The sequence below is a fragment of the Equus przewalskii genome, chromosome 15 (assembly GCF_037783145.1).
Source record: "Equus przewalskii isolate Varuska chromosome 15, EquPr2, whole genome shotgun sequence".
Taxonomy (NCBI): domain Eukaryota; kingdom Metazoa; phylum Chordata; class Mammalia; order Perissodactyla; family Equidae; genus Equus; species Equus przewalskii.
In genome coordinates this window covers 4,198,270-4,214,718 of record NC_091845.1, presented here as the reverse complement: position 1 = coordinate 4,214,718, position 16,449 = coordinate 4,198,270, and the positions used below count along the sequence as shown (strand labels likewise).

Here is a 16,449-nt window from a genome sequence, read left to right as displayed (position 1 = left end):
CTCCATGACCTGCCTCCCGACGCCCTCTCCACCCAGCCCTGCTGGCCTTCCGCCCCTCAAGTGTGCCAAAGTGCTGCCCGCCTCAGGGCCTGTGCCCCGGCCGTCCGCTCTGCCTGATCCTCTTCTGTCCTTCCATCTCGGTTCACAGGTCATCCTCCCAGAGGAGTCTTCAGGAGCCCCTGCGTGGTGTGGACCCCCCGTACCTCTTGGCCCCTCACCTGGCCGTTTTTTCCTTTGTGTCACTTTGCTGCTGCAAGGCGAGGCCTCCATCTATTTGCTCATTGGTGCAGTGCTGGGTGCCAGGTCAGCCCTGAAGCCCCCTGCTCGGTTCTTCCTCCAGCTCCTCATTTGCTGGCTGTGGACCTTGACCAAACGGCGGTGACAACGGCACCTATCTCATGGGCTGTGGGACCATGGGATTGCTTGTTCCCGTGAGGCACTCAGAGCCATGCCTGGCACACAGCACGTGCTCCATAAATCATAGTTGTGTTGTTGCTGTTATTGTCTCTCTCTCGGGCCAAAAGGACTCAGTGGATGTGGGGACACCCCCGGATACTGGCACAGACCCCTGCCCCGATTCCTTCTAGAGCAGGAGGCAGAGCAGAAGGGCGACAGGGAGAAGTTGCTGAGTGATGGCTGGTAACCTGCCCATCCCAGCATTATGCAGGTCTCCACTCGAATGCCACCTCCTCCAGGAGGCCTTCCTTGACCATCCGACCTGAGACAACCTCCCCGACCTGTCACCCTGTGCTGCTGTCTTTCCAGCACTTACTACTTTCAGAAATGACTTTGCTAACTTTTGCAAGGCTGACCTCGGTCTTCTCCTCGACTATGGGGAAATCATGGAGCCCAGATCTATCAATCGTCTTCTCCCAGGATCCCCAGCACCTGGCCCAGGGCCTGGCATCCAGCAGGTGCTCAGGAAACATGGGAAGACACACTTGAGCCCAGGCAGGCCAGCTCCTCCCCACCCTACTCGCCAGCATTGCTCTGAGCCCTTGGCGGTCTCATTTATCTTCTGACCCGGTCTGGGTGGCTCCTCACACGCAGGGAGCGCTCTGTTCTCTGTTGTGTGTGTGAGTGCTTTTCGTTTCTGACGCAAAATATGGGACTGAACATTCATTCCTGCACAAGTTCACTTTGACCCGTTTTAGCCCAGCATTTTGTGAGCACATCCTTCCACATGCGCGTAAGCTTCAAATGCGATAAAATCTCTGACTAGGTCAAGGCCCAAGGAAGACCCTCCCCACCCACCATGGCATGACTCAGAAGGACCCGTCCCAGGATCTGTTCAGCAGAACATTAGTCTCTACTCCCTCCCCACGCCCCCTAGCTGCTCTGGGGGACAAAAGGAAGGTTCCTCAGCATGCTGTATTCCCTGCTCAAGAGAGAGCCAGAGGGCCCGCCAGCATATTAAAGGCTCTGAAAAGTCCTGCAAACAAGAGAGCAGCTTAAGCAAGCTTCCCCTGGAGGGTCCAAACTTCTCTGCTTGGACTCACTCACTGTCTGGTGGAGCTGCTCTGCAGAGACACCCGCACAGAGAAACACCACTCTGGAGACCCTTACAGGTTGACCATGCCCGTAACGTGGTTTTTGGACTCACCAGGAATCCACCAAAAGTATATTCACCCACCCCCAAGTCCAGCGTCTTCCGCCAAGGGCACAGCAGAGGCCACCTGGCACTGGGCTGGACATGGCCGGTGAAGTGTATTCTAGTCAGCCTTACCCTTGAAAGGCAGCGGGGCAGGGAAAGGCGGGGCTGGAGAACAGCCCGGAGTCGCCCTCCTGCTAAAGCCACAGGGCTCTCTGAAGTCCAATTCAAAACACCTGGTTTTCTGTACAAGTACAGGAAAACCTTCACGTGAGTGTATGGTACATATAGAGTAACGCACAACATAGAATGAAGAGTACGTGTCCAAAATATATCCAATATATGCGATACTTTTTTGAGTTCTTTTTTTTAATTTCTTAGATTCCACACGTAAGTGAGATCATAGGGTATTTGTCTTTCTCTGTCTGGCTTATTTCACTTAGTGTAATGCCCTCAAGGTCCATCCATGTTGTTGCAAATGGCAGGATTTCTTTCTTTTTGTTGGCTGAATAATATTCCCGTGTGTGTGTGTGTGTCTGTGTGTACACCACATTCTCCTTATCCGCTCATCCGTCCCTGGGCACTTAGGCTGCTTCCATGTCTTGGCGATTGTAAATGATGCTGCAATGAACACGAGGGTGCAGATAGCTTTTCGAGGTACTGGCTTGGTTTTCTTCAGATAAATACTCAGAAGTGAAGTGCGGGGTCATATGGTAGTTCTATTTTCAGTTTTTTGAAGAACCTCCATACTCTTTTCCATAGTGGTTGCACCAATTTACGGTCCCACACGTACAGTATTTTAATTAACTTTTCCCTGGGTGCATTTGGTACCAGCCCCCCACGTGTCTACTCATTTATTCATTTATTTCTCCCAGAGAAATCTGCTAGAATCTTCTGGGTGGTAAATGGCTGATGAATCGACCACAGGCTCTGCCCTCGGGGCGCTCACTGTCTGGCAGGGACAGACAGCGAAGTAGGGGCTACAGTGTGGGACTCCGGGAGGAGAGGAGAGGGCCCTGAGCGGACATGCAGGTGGACTGTGGCACCGAAGGCTGCGTGCAGGCGTCACCTGAATCAGGCTGGTCTACAACCCAGGAGAGGAATGGTGTGGCCGGGGCGGGGACAGCCAAGGAGGGCTTGCAGATGTGACCCAGCAGGAGCCAGGGGATCAGAGTGACCTGGGCGTCCTGGCTTCTAGACTGTAGGGTCAAGGGGGCAGAAAGAGCCTGGAGAGAGAGGTGGGGGCGAGGCAATCCCGCAGGGTTTTGTGTGCCAGACTGGGTTCTGCCTGGGAGGGGAGGCGTCAGGAGAATGCCTCTCCCCTGTCTCAGGGGAGGGACAGGATGTGGTAAGATAATCAAATTCTTAGCACATATAGAAATTTGCTATGTCTCCAGCATTATTGTCAACAGAGAAATGGTGATTTCCCGACGTGTGCTCCCCGGGACAGCTGCATTCTTTTGCAGATACTCACAGCCTCCTGTTTGGTACTCCCCTGCCGGAATTTTTCCAGGGATGGGCACAGATGACCTAGGATTCAGGCCCTGGGGTCCACCCTGCTCTGTCTGCAAACTGGGTCACTGTGGTGCCTTTCTGGGCTTCTGCTCCTGGCGCATTTGTCGCCCCTCCTCTTGAGCAGTCCCTCCAGCAGCTCAGCCCCCTCCCCTGGGTGACGGCTGGGCCCAGGCTTCCTCATCTGGGAGTCCGCCTCCCACAAATGGCCCTGTCTTTTCACCCATCGAGGGCTGGGAGAGTGGAGCACAGGTCTGGTGAGCTAATGACGACCGGGACGGACAGATCTGAAGACCTTTCCGGAGAGAGAGACAGAAGCAAGGGGCTGGCCTGCTCCACTTTCTCTCTGCCATTTCTTAACAATACTCCATCTTGCCAGAGCAAAAGACCTATTCTTTCCCTATTCTTGCTTAGAACACAGCTAACAAAGGACTTTTTGTCTCGTTTGCATTTTTTTTGCAAGCCTCAGTTCATCCTGGGTTTTAGTTCTCCTGACACTATTCTTTGAGATGAGTCTTTTGTTATAATGTTCTCTTTCCAGCTCTCATATGGTAGACAGACACACACACGCACACACTCTCACACGCTTTTACACACACAGTCACTCATTCATTCAACTGTCGAGGCTTTACAGATAAATAATCCAGGTCCCCACAACCTGGTGGGGAGAGACTGATAATTCACTTCAACACAAAATAAGGATGAGTAAGGTGCTGGACCATAAGCAGAGGGAGGAGATGTCAGCAAGGCCCCTCAGAGAGGGGACACTGTTGCTGCTGCGTCTTGGTGGGTGCAGTTAGCCACCAGTGCGCATGGTAAGAGCTCCCGCTTGCTGATGCCTTACCAGCCGTGCACCGAGCCTGTGCGTGTGCCTTGGTTTATTTAATCCTCCCAACAACCTTCAGAGGTGGGTATTTCATTATTGTCATTTTACAAATGAGGAAACTGAGGCCTGGAGAGAGGTCAGTTAACTCACCCAAGGTCCTGCCACTGGGAGGTGGAGCCGGGATGTGGACCCAGGTTTATCGGCCTCCAGGACCCTGCTGTGCAACCACCCAGCTGCATTGCCTCTCACCAGGTGGATGGGAGAGGAAGGGCATTTCCAGGCTGAGGGAACAGCATGTGCGAAGGTGTGGAGGCAGGAAGGGGTAGATGGTGACCCTTGAGGAGTGGTCAGCAGTGCGCTCTGGCCTTGCCTGGTGAGAAGAGAGACCCTTGGATGGAACTGAGGCAGGAGAGGAGGCTGGGGGCCTGCACATGCCTGCCCCTGGATCCGGTCTCTGTGCGCCTGTTCCCTTAGCCAGGCTCAGCCCAGACACATGCTCCCTGCGCCTCCACTTGTTCCAGTTGTCCATCAAGAGGCTCCCTAGTTCCTCTGGATGGAGACAGCCAGATGTGGCGTTCTGAACCCAGACGGCCTGTGAACTGCCATGCCATGGGGCTGGCAAAGGCAACTTTTTTCCATCTGTATGTTTTCCAAATCATCATATATTTCAGCCTGTGTCACTGCAGATTGCTCACTCTCTGACCCATTGGCTTTAAATAGCAAAAGAAAAAAAAATACAATGCACTTTGTGGTTTCCAGTAAGATACCGTAAATACACCCAGATAATATTCCGGTGCAAACCATTTACAGCGGCCGCACAGGGCGGTGGAATGGAATCTTTCGGGCAGGCTTGGACATCAGTTTATTTCCTCTCTCCCCGCCGGGATGGTTCTGGAGCTGGAATGCGCGGAGGGCGTCAGCCGGGCTCCCCGTTTCCATCTCGGGGACAACACCGTTCTTTACTAAGCACCTTCCAGGGGGCTGGGCTTCTCTCCACACAGGGCTTTCATTTACTCTTCGGGGTAGCTCTACACTGTCCTTCTTCTGGTTCCCATGTCACAGGTGGGGAAGCTGAGACTCAGGGAGCCAGAGTCCTTGCTCGGGGTCACCCAGCCGAGGCTGGGCTTCTGGACGGCAAATTCACCTGGAGGTGCGGGAGGACTGAGAGTTACGGAGCATGGTAGAGGTGAGGGCGGATTCTGCACTCTGGGAGCCGGGAGACCCTGGTTCTAATCCCCCTGGTGTCGCTGAGTCACTGGTGACCTTGGGCAAGTCTCCCAGCCTCCAGGAACCTATCATTTCAGGAGGAACCCACAGACTTTATGTCTGTGGTTCTGGTAGACTTTTCTCTGATTCCGGGGACAGGAGGGGCCTCTGCCCAGCGCAGGACGGCGGGGCCGGCAGGACCTGCTGCAGCCCTCTGCTGCCCCACCTCCCCCCAGGCCCCTGCTCACCTGCTCCCACCACCGCTACGCCATGTCAGGGCCATCGCACGGGCTGCCCCTTTGCCTGGAGCCCTCTCTCCCCCCAGAGAGCCTCGTGGCTGGCTCCTCCGTGCTCAGAAATCACCGCCATGGATGCCGCCCCCCCACCATTACTGCCCTGGTCTACGTTCTTAGAGTCCTCAGCTGCCGCTAGGTGACGTGACCTTGCTCTCTGTCCCTCCACGAAGCCAAGGCCATGTCTGAGTCCCTCCTCTCGGTTTCCTTAGACCCCAGCATGGTGCCTGGCACATAGTAGGTGCTCAAGAAATACCTGTTGAGTGCAGGAACAGGGCACGTGGCTCGGTCAAGGAGGCCGAGGGGAGGGCAGGGTCTGCTGAGGTTCTTCCTCAGCTCGCGGGCAGGAGGGCGAGGTGGATGGTCAGGGCAGGGAGGGGCACAGTCAGTGTCTGCTGCTCACTGGCCCCACATGGAGGAGCCGGGAAAGAGCCTGGGCCGGGGGGCAGTAGGACTACGGTGGGTATCATGACCTTGAGGCAGGAGAGCGGGTCAGACTCTTGAGCCGGGCTGACCGGGTTTGAATCCTTGGCGGGTTACATCACCTCTTTGGGCCTCAATTTCCGAATCTGTAAATGGAGATGATAATGATTCACACCTCATAGGGTTGTTGCCAGGATCGAGTGAGTTGACCTATATCGAGTGCTTAGGAAAGAGACTGGCAAATAGTAAGCACTTTATGCCTTTGCTATTCTTATTGCAAACCACGTGCCATTGGGTGCATCCTCTCACTCCATTTCTGCAGCCTTAAAACAGACGTCGAGAGCCACCCTTGCAGATATGTCACAAGAGACAAAGGAGGTGGCATTCAGAAGATCCCCCAATGTGAAGGGGCTTCCCCAGGCTGAGCAAGGGGCTCTCTGGGAGCACTGAGCGTGGTCAGGGTCCAGGGCAGTGCTCTGGAGTGGCTAGAGACAGCATGTGACCTCCAGGTGTGCATCCTGGCTCTGCCTGGGCCAGTCATCTCTCCGAGCCCCAGTTTCCTCGAGCGTAAAGCAAGGAGTTGTCATTCACCTGGGGTGGGCGAAGGAGGCGTGGGTGCGTGGAGTTGAACACGGCCTCTCGCCCTGAGACTCTGAGATTTTAAGATTGTGGGATCCTTTTCTACCTTCTTTCTGCCATCAAATCCTTCTCTCAGCCTAGCAAGCTTAGCTCATTCGATTTGAATGGGTCTTATAAATTATTTATTGATGTTTTAACTGACAACAAATGAATGGCATCTTTGATGGAAAAAAAGGCATTTTAGTAAAGGTCAATGGCTTAAGCCAAAGGAACGTCTCTTAACCGTGGGCTTCCAGCCGCAGTGAAGAGCCAGGAAGGGGCGGGGGTCAGGGGGCGGGTTGCTGAGGAAGGACACTGCCCAGCTTGGGCCTGGAATCCCAGTTCTGGCCAGTTTCTAGGTGGGTGGCCTCAGTGAATCACTTTACCTCTCAGAGCCTCACTTTCCTCATTGGTCAAATTGTGGAGAATGGTGTCTCCCCAGCAGGGCTGTTGGGAAATTCCTCACAAAGAACCACGTGTGGGTCTGGCACACAGTAGGTGCCCAACAAATGTTACTTTCTTTCCTCCCTTCTCTCCCCACCACCCCCTCAAAGAAACCCCAAGCCTCTGGCTCCCTCTGTGCTAATACCCTGGGGAAGCGGTGGGAGGGGCTGGAGTTCCTTGCTGCTCTGCCCTGTGGCTGCTCCACCCCTGCCTAGGCAGAGCTGCCTGCACCCCAGGGGCTCATCTTCCTGAGGGATCAGCCAGCACCATTCTCCACAGCGCCTACCGTGGAGCCTGGCAAACGGCAAGCACTCAATCAAGGTCACATGGTTGCTGGCCACTGTTTGGAGCTTTCTTTCATCCATTCCTTTATTCGTCCAACAGATACCTACTACCTGCACCTACGGAGCATCTACCCCGTGTCAGGCCTGGGGACATGGAGGGAACATGGGAAAGCGGTGCCCTCAAGGACATTCTGTGGTAGGGGGGTGGGGGCATGTGTGCAGGAACAGACAAGAGCCAGAGAAGTCTAAAATGGCAGGAGGGCTGTGGAGGAAGCTAAGATGGGAGGCTCCCTCCGCACCTCCAGAGGTGCCTGTAATGTCACCGATTATAATCATTAGAGCAGTCATTGCCATTCATTTATGCACCAGCGCCAGCGCTGTGCTGGGTGATACCTGCTTCCTTCTACAGGGTGGGTGGCATAAAGATATGGAACTGGAGACCCAGAGAGGTTAAGTGACTTGCCCCAGGTCATCCAGCTCCTGGCAGGGTGGAAATTGGAACCCAGGTCTGCTCATTTATTCATCCTTCACACATTATGGAGGGGGTTGTAAACAGTGGGAGCAAGACAGACATGGTCCCTGTCCCCTTGCGAACCTGAGAGTTGGTGGGGCAGACAGGTGCTGGCTCAGCCCCACACAGTCGCCTCTGCGTGAGGCTGTCTTGTTCATCAGGGCGTCATGGAGCATGATGAGGCACAATGGGTCTTGGTGGAAATAATAACACGCAACAACAAGGGCTAACGTTTACTAACACGTACCACATGCCAGGAGCTGTGCTCAGCACCTTCCCCTCGTTCTGTGATTGCATGCAAACAGAAACCCATGATGCATAGGTGCTGTTATCGTGCCCATTTCACAGAGGAAGCAACAGATGCTTAGTAACAGGCCTGACAGTTACACAGCCAGCCCGATGCCCAGGACGGTGGTCAGTGTTCAGGGGAAAGGAGGCGGTGAGACTGGGCAGTCCCAGTCTAATGTTGGTGGGCAAGGCCAACGTCAATGGCGGGAACAACAATGACCCTTTGGTATCAAAGCATTGGACTTTTGCTGCCAGTGCCTGGGTCCCTGGGAGCTCTGAAGCCAAGAATAATGGTCCCTCATTGTTTCTCACGGGCAGTGGGTGCCGAGGTGAGGACCAGCTTAGCGGAGAGGGGAAGGCCATGGCCTATGATAGACTTTGCTCTGGTCTGGGGGTTCACCTTGAACTCAGGAGAGTTCAAGTGGGGACCAGGATGCGACTGCCCTTCCCCCACCTCAGAGGATGTGATTGGGGATCCTGTGTGGCAACAGAAGCCACCATCATTGCTGTGTGTTTAGTTAGTTGTGGGTCCTTCATCAGCTGCATTGTCATGCATTGCTCAGGGGGCTCAGAGAGACCTGGGAACTATTACCTGCTGAGTGGTAGCTCAGCTGCACACAAAATTAGCACAAAGGGTGTTGACTGCAGCCCCCCACCCTGCCCCTGGCCCCACCCCCAAGGAGGAGCCTGGCACAAGGGTAAGCCTCAGACACTGGCCAGGGTCCCCACCCCCTACTCAATTTGCATCCTCCATTCTTGGTCTGATAAAGGGGACACTGTCTCCTTTTACTTCTGGAGGCTGCCAGCGGTGCCCGCTGCACCTTGGAGCCCTCATCCCTCGGGACAGTTCCTGCCAGTCTGTACAGGTGTCCGGAGGCTGAGTCTGTAGCTTGGCTCTGCTGCCCACCAGCTGGGTGGCCTGGGCAAGCCGGATCTCTCTCTTGGCCTCAGTTTCTTCAGCTGTAGATGAAGATAATGAAGACTTCTGCTGCTTCCCTCCAGCTCTCTTAAAAGGAACTGTTATTATTGTCATCAATAGAAATGTTATAAATTTAGTATCTGAGGCCACTTCCTCATGCCAGTCTCTTTGCTAAGTGCCTTCCTTTGTTAATGTTTTCTAGTCCTTCAATCACCCTGAATTACATGGATGGTTGTCATCCCTATTTTATGGTGGAGGAACCAGAGAACAGAGCGGTTAGGTGACTCACCCAAGGTCACACAGCTAGAAAGTGGTGGAACAGGCATTCCCTACCAGCCATCCTGTTCTATTTAGACTCTCCATCTGATTATTCTTTTCTCTGATGCCCCTGAGAGTCTAATCTCACTGCTGGCTGGCTGTCTCCTCCAGGATGTTATTTTCTTTTGCATTCGATGCTCTGTAGTAGTGTTAGCTGGGGCCTGCAGGCTCTATCTTTGCTCCTCTACGGGTTGTCGGGGTAGCACTGGCTTGGGAGCCCTTGGAACATGTGGGGATAAAATTGAGCCTTCAATCTGTGCAAAGACAGGAGTGTGGCTCCTGGTTCCCGGGATCTCCGGGCTTCCCACCTCCTGTCCTGGCCAAGGCAGGCCGGCTTGCCTGTTGGTCAGCTGCGCTGGGGCGGAACCCGTTTTCAGTCTGCCCTCTCCCCGGGACTCTGCCTACCCAGCGCTGTCTCTGTTCCAGTGTCCTGCCTCGGTGGGCTGGGTCCTGGGCTCCTGCCCTCGAGGCCCTAACTCGAAAGCTCCCTCCTTCGCAGATGCAGCAACGCGAGGCGGCCACATCCCTTCTGTTCCTCCCAGCCCCTGCGCTGCTGCCGGTCAGCTCTGTCTTCACTGCATGCCCAGCGGCTTCCCTCGCCTTCCTGTGAGCCCAGCCAAGCATTAGGAAATCTCAGGCAAAATTAGAAAATCTTAGTAAAGATTAGGCAGCGTTTCTTAATTTCACAGAACAGAAGCGTTGTCGGGTATCCAGCCTGCCTGTGCGCTTGTCCACACTGCAGCTGCCCGTCAAGGCTGGTCTGTGCCAGGCCCTGGCAAACACATGCTGCACACGTGGGGTTTCTGATGCCAACATGATAGTGCGTGCAGGGTCAGGAACTCATCAGGTGCTTACATAATGCTGTTTGCAGGTCCCAAAGGTTGAGGCAGAATGAGGGGAGTGCCCAGTGCAGGGGCATCTGCTGGGCCAGGCCCCGGGCCGGGCATGTGTGCACCCTCGCCTTTAACCCCTCAACTCGTATCGGGCGGACAGTGTCGTGCTCCACACTCACAGACGAGGAGACAGGCTCAGAGAGGAGAGGGGACTTGCCCATGTCACAGTAAGCAAGTGGTGGAACAGGGATTTGCGCGTTCACAGGGATGCCGTGGATGGGCTGGCATGGAACGGCAGAGCAGAGGGGCTGGGCACGGGAAGCCATCCAGCCCAGCAGGTGGGCAGGCCAGCGTGTCTGCCGGGCGAGAGCAGTGACTGGGACCTGGGGGGCGGGGGCACAGGCTGTTTGTGTCTTGGCAGCCTGGGGGAGGGAAGCCAAGAAGTGAGATGGATGCAGGGGGCGGGGGAAGCCTATCCGAGTGCGGGTCTGAGTGACCTGGGGCTCGAAGCCACTTGCAGGTTACTCCTCCCCCTCTGCTTCAGCCATCCCCATCCCAACGCCCTGGAATTCTCTTCCTGCCTCAGCTTGCTTGGTCCGCTGAGCCCCATCTGCCTGCTCCGGGCTCAGGGGCCTCTTCCTCCAGGGTGCCCTCTCTGAACGCCACGCCGCCCTGATTCTGAGAGCAAACTTGCTGAGTGCTCACTCGGGGCGTGCACCACACAGGGCGTCCCATGGAGTGCGCTGGTTCATCTTCATCCTATGCAGTGGACGCTCTGACCCCATTTTGCAGGTGGGGAGACTGAGGCCCAGAGAGGCTAAGAGACTGCGTGGCAGCACTCCTGCACGCCGGCTACACCAGACCCTCCCACCCCCACTTAAAACCCCAGCACCACCCTGCAGGACCCTCGGAAATCCTTGTATGTAGCTCCCAGCCTCCTGTCAGGGTCGTCCCCAAACAGCTGGGAAGACCTGTGGGAAAGCAGTGCCTCAGCGGCTCCCTGGACCCCCACTGAACCTTCCGGCTGCTGTATCTGCCCCTTTCTGCCTGACCATGGGCGGTGCCCTCTCCCCTCCTCCAGCCCTGGCCTTCTGCATCAGATGGAGGCCTGAGGACGCGGGTGTGCAGGGGACAGGTCCCAGAGAGGCTCACAGTCCAGTGAGGGGGCCACCGAGAAAAGGAGGGGCAATAGAAGCCACAGGAGCTTTCAAACGGGGAGTGACGGCTCTTTAGAGAGACCACTCTGGCTCTGGCTACTATGAAGAGAGGATGGGGGGCCGGGGGTCAGGCAGGGTGGGTAGGAGAGAGATCAGGGAGGTGACTGCTGAAGTTGCCCAGATGGGATTCAGTGGTGTCCTGGACCAGGTGGTGGCACTGGAGGGGAGGACAGGGGACAGATTTCAGAGGTAAACCCTTTAACTCCTTTGGAATACAGGAAGGATACATTGGAATTTCTGATTATACTTATTTCTTATCCTAGCCTTTTAAAACCTCAAGGGGTTGTGTATGTATTATGTACATAAAATGGTAGTACCGTGCCATATATATAAATATATATGTGTTACATGTTCTCAAAAAAAGTTCTCTGGATAGGGGTTCAGAGACCACATGAGTTTATCAACATCTGGCACATACTAACCACTCTGTGTTAACAGACCTATAAATGGCAGGTGACACACAGCAGTAATAACAGGGGCCACAAGAACAAGCGTTGCTGGGGCAGGCAGGTGCCTTAAGCCAGGCATGGAGCTGAGAGCTTTACGTGGACAAACTCTTACGGTTCTCTGTCATTGCCACGAGAAAGGGACTATTGCAAAGTCCCCGTCGTACAGCCGAAGAGACTGAGACACAGGGAGGGGTCGTCATGGGCTGAAAGCCACAGAGCCGGAGAGTGACGCTCTTGGCCTTTCTCCCAGTTCTGGCTCTGGAGCCTGTGCACACTCCAGGTGTCCAAGAAATGCTGCTTACAGTGTGTCGCCAGATGCCACGAGCATCGTGCAGTGCACGGTTCACACTTCCGTGTAGAGAGTGGTCGGGAGTGGGTGATAACCGACCAAAGTCCCCTCGTTTGGCCTTCCTGAGCTTGGGCAACCAGCCCACCTGCCTTTCTCCTCCGCTGCCCAGTCGACTGCCTGAGGACCTTCAGGATTGGGGTTGAGTGGGTGTGTGCATGATCGGGGGCTCGGGCATTGTCATCATCCCAAGACAGAGCGCTTCTTAGGGGCGAGGAATGAGCACTCCTAGATCCTTGTGGAGCTGTTCCAGAGAGCCAGCTCCTTTCTTGTCCAGCTCGCTGTCCCCCCGGCGGCCTGGACCTGACCCCAGTCTGCGCTCTTCTCCCCGCAGGGAGCCGGGAGGCTGCCTTTACGTACGCCATCATTGCTGCCGGAGTGGCCCACGCCATCACAGCGGCCTGCACCCAGGGCAACCTGAGCGACTGTGGCTGCGACAAGGAGAAGCAAGGCCAGTACCACCGGGACGAGGGCTGGAAGTGGGGTGGCTGCTCTGCCGACATCCGCTACGGCATCGGCTTCGCCAAGGTCTTTGTGGATGCCCGGGAGATCAAGCAGAATGCCCGGACTCTCATGAACTTACACAATAACGAGGCAGGCCGAAAGGTAGGCGGCCAGGAGGGGAGCCGGGCGGCTCCGGCAGAGATGCCGCAGGGTTCCTTATTCAGAATGGCTGGTGTCGGGTCTCCTGTGGTGAGCCACAGGGCTCTGCACACAGCCTCATTCTGCTTGACTCTGTTGTCAGTTCGCTGCTGGTCAGGATTTGTGGGTGCGTGATGCTTGTCAGTTACTGAAGCAGTTGAATAATTGAATCTCTGTTAAAACAAGTTGGATGTAGCTCAGCAAGATGGAAAGAGGGACAGACGTGAACTCTTATCTTTGGGTCCACAAAATCAGCTGTACATAACTCTGATTGTGGGGAGGGGTTGAGGTGAGTTCAGTAGGAGTCATCCCTGTGGAGCAGCTGCCAGGGCTGCTAATGTGTCCTTGGTCACCTTAGCCAAGATCTGGAGCTCAGAATAAAGGAGGTGACAATACCTTCTTCTCTGCCTCCTCAGATCCTCCTGAATTCTGGGCTTAGCTTAGAGAGTCAGGAATGTCCCAGGACGTTTGTAGCAGAGATGGCTGGGTTAGAAAGGGGACTGGACACCCTATCCTGCAAGGAGCCGGCTGTCCCAGAGCAAGGGATCAGATGGGTCTGCAGGCCCAGAGTACAGAGTAAAGGTCCATGGGGTGGGAGTGGGGGCGGGGTCACAAGGAGACAGGTCCTGCCGGTGTGAGGGCCAGCCATAGCCACTGAGAAATGGATTGAGTTACCAAGAAAGGAGTGAGCTCCCCGTCCCAGGAAGTATTTAAACAGAGGCAGTTTGAGGAGGCATCTTGGGGCACCCAGATCAGTGCCACCTGGCTCGGGGAGTCTCCTCAGCTGAGGCCTGAGGTTGGGAGTGGGCTCTGGAAGGCCTGTAAAGGTCAAGGTGCTCAGAGCCCACCCTGGGGCCCCCGGGCCCAGGAGGTGTTGGGAGAGGAAAAATGTCTGATGTCCGGCGGAGCTCTGTACAGAAGTGACTATGGGCCAGGATGGATGGGGAAGGAGGGCTCGATGCTGCCTGGGCGGGGGACGGACCACTGCAGTGACAGGATGTGTGTGGCACCACCAGCGGCCACAGACACGGGCACCCAGGGGGGCTGGCAGGAGCAGGAGTGACAAGAACAGGGGAAAGTGTGCACTGGGCTGTGGAGGCCAAGGAACACAGATGGCGTCCATGGGCCCAACTTGCTCCAGCCCGCTGTGGCTGTGTGGGGATGCCGGCCCAGGGTGGCCACGTCCTCTGATCTCAGACTCAGACTTTCATGTGCACTCACTTCATTTTCAAGTTTTGGCATTTAAAACTAGTAGTCATCAGTAAATCTTAAAAATATAGGAAAAGTAAAAAAAGAAGATTACCATAGGGGCTCAAAAGCACACATCTGTCGGCTAAGTGTGGGCCTTGAGGGACAGATGGTCAAGTGGCACGGCTCTCGTTCCGCTAGAGCACGTCCGTGGGCCAGCTGTCATCTAGCCCTGGCTGTGTCAGCTCACTTAATCTTCACGGCATCCCTCTGAACAGTGGCATCATTATCCCCATTTTATAGGTGAAGAAATTGAGACACAGAGCAGTTAAGTAATGTGCTGAGGGTCCCACAGCTAATAAGAAGCAAAACCAGAATTCGAACCCAGCACGTCTGGCCCTCGAGTTGGCGTTTGCGTACCACAGTCCGCTGTGGCGTGGTGGTCAGAGCGCCGGCTGGCGGTGAGGTGCCAGGGCTCAGATCCCAGCTGTCTCTCGTTCCTGGGGAAGGAAGCAGAGCTGCAGGAGTGTCCTCAGGGCTGAGGTGAGCAGGGAAGGAGACACGGCGGGAGAGCCCTCGCCCCAGGGCCTGGCACACGCCTAGTCCTCAGCATAGGGTGAGTTGATTGCAAGTTGTGCAAACATCTGTCATGTGGGAGGGAGTCTGTCTGGCCGGTGGTGCTGGGGGTAGCCCGCACACTTTGGAGGGGAGCAAGGCACCCAGGTGTGTAGACGAATGAGAGGTGCCAACTGGCCCTTCCTCCAGCTTTCAGAAGCCTCTCGCCCTCCTCCTCTCCAGCCTCTGGCCACATCCTGTGTGTCAGAGCCTCCCAGGCCATCACGGTGAGTCACACAGGCAGAACCGCTCACCTGGCCTGCGTCAGGATGAGGTCCCAGGGTACATGGCAAGGCCGTGCTGGCTCCGCCTGTCCAGCCCTGGCCAGAGCCCCTGCCCAGGGCCAGCATGTCCTCCAGTGTTCTCAGCCGTCATTCCTCCCTGTTTCTGTGGTCAGGTCACTCTTTAGGGCTCAGGTCCCAGGTCACGGTCTCCCACCTGCCCTTGAAGTCCCGCTTCCTGGAGGTGCGCAGAGGGAAGACAAGTGGCTTACTGCTCCCAGCCTCAGTTTCCTCATCTGTGGCTGCCTGCTGGGGCCGCTGTCAGAATTACAGGAGAGAATGCTTGGCCCAGGGTAACAAAGGTTCAGTGTATATCCGGTGGGAGAGGGTTTTCTAAGCTACCCAGCTCCAGCAGGTGTGGGGGCCACGGTTGCTGTTCAGGGCAGGGCTTGGGTGATGCAGACGATGGGAGCTGTCAGAGGTCATAAGACCGACCTCAGGGGGCTTCCTCGAGGAGGTGGGCCCCAAAAGATGAGTGAAGGTGGGCTAAGCAGAGAAGAGAGGTGAAGGCAAGCCAGGTCTGGTGTGGGGAGATAGTGTGGCCAAAGGCCCAAGGATGGAGGCTGGGGCCAGTTCAGGGGCCCAGACTGGCTGCTCTGTGGGTCCCTGAAGGGGTAGCAGAAGCTGGGGAGCCTGGAAGGTCACCTGCCAGGCCAAGGGGTGAGAGCCTTGAGTTGCCCCCAGGTCTTCCTGTGGCTGCCTCCTCCTCAGTGCTCAGGCTTCAGCTCAGATCCCCCCCTCAGAGAAGCTCCCCTTTCAGTTCCTTCCTAGCCTCTCTGGGTGCAGCCTTGTTCTGGGGCTTGCTCCCTCCGTAAACCGTAAACGTGACAAAGACAGTGACCCCGTGTGTCCCACTCACAGCCACCCCCAGAGCCTGGCATACGGAGGCGGCCTATATGCCTACCGAGTGAATGGTTGAGCACATTATGGTCACTGGGGAGCCACTGATGATTCTGAAGCAAGGGAGGGGCAGACGTCATAGAAATGGACCCCGGGGAGGCAGAGTGGTGTCTTAGGTGGGTCAGTCCTAGGGTCTGGGCAGGGTGTGGGCTGGGCCCCACCTGATGTTCCTGAGCAGAAGCTGCTCTCCCAGCTCGGGGAGACCCAGCTGAGGGGATGCACAACTGCTGCCCAACTCCGCTCTGGTTTCCGAGGACCCTTGAGCGTGGCTTCCTGGGACAGCGGTTCAGCTGGGCACTGTGTGTTTTCCAGAGCCAAGAGGTGGAATTCGGGACTCCCCCGTGTGCACAGGGAAAGGCCTGACCAACTCCCATCTGGCCCCTTTGTGGTATGAGGGTGCAAGCAGAGGCCCAGAGAGGGTCCCTACTGGCCCTCAGATACCCACAGCAGTGCCACATCACTCAGCCGGAGCATAGCAGGAAGGCGGTCTCCCACCCTAGCCCCTCACTCCTTGCCACGGGGCACCCCAAGAGCTCAGATGTGGCCCAGCAGTCAGGAGCAAAGACAGCCGCCTAGCCCGGAGTAAGGCTCACTGTGTATCAGCTCTCAGTCCCATCTCTTCCTGGGGCCTCAGTTTCCCCATCTGTCGAATGAGACTGTGACCCTTAACTTGTTCTGGATCCCCAGGTGCCAGTCAGGGCCAGGTGAGGGCATGCAGGAGGCCCCCCACGATCCTGCAGTGTAC

At 56.0% G+C, this 16,449-nt stretch overlaps 1 protein-coding gene and 2 long non-coding RNA genes across 3 annotated transcripts in view; 1 reads left to right on the top strand and 2 right to left on the bottom strand.

Annotated features, from left to right (window-relative positions):
* Positions 1 to 16,449, top strand: part of WNT7A (Wnt family member 7A) — a 65,209-nt gene that overhangs the window by 11,938 nt on the left and 36,822 nt on the right. The window contains exon 3 of the mRNA XM_070574627.1: positions 12,413 to 12,684. Within this exon, the coding sequence (XP_070430728.1) occupies positions 12,413 to 12,684 (272 nt within the window). The remainder of the gene's footprint in view (positions 1 to 12,412; positions 12,685 to 16,449) is intronic.
* On the bottom strand, positions 2,008 to 6,007 carry LOC139075904 (uncharacterized). Its single transcript, XR_011526824.1, has 2 exons — positions 5,685 to 6,007; positions 2,008 to 5,073 (listed from the first exon to the last, which is right to left on the bottom strand). It is a non-coding gene; the product is annotated as an uncharacterized lncRNA (long non-coding RNA).
* Positions 11,764 to 16,442, bottom strand: LOC139075903 (uncharacterized). The gene is made up of 3 exons (XR_011526823.1): positions 14,778 to 16,442; positions 14,024 to 14,408; positions 11,764 to 12,893 (listed from the first exon to the last, which is right to left on the bottom strand). It is a non-coding gene; the product is annotated as an uncharacterized lncRNA (long non-coding RNA).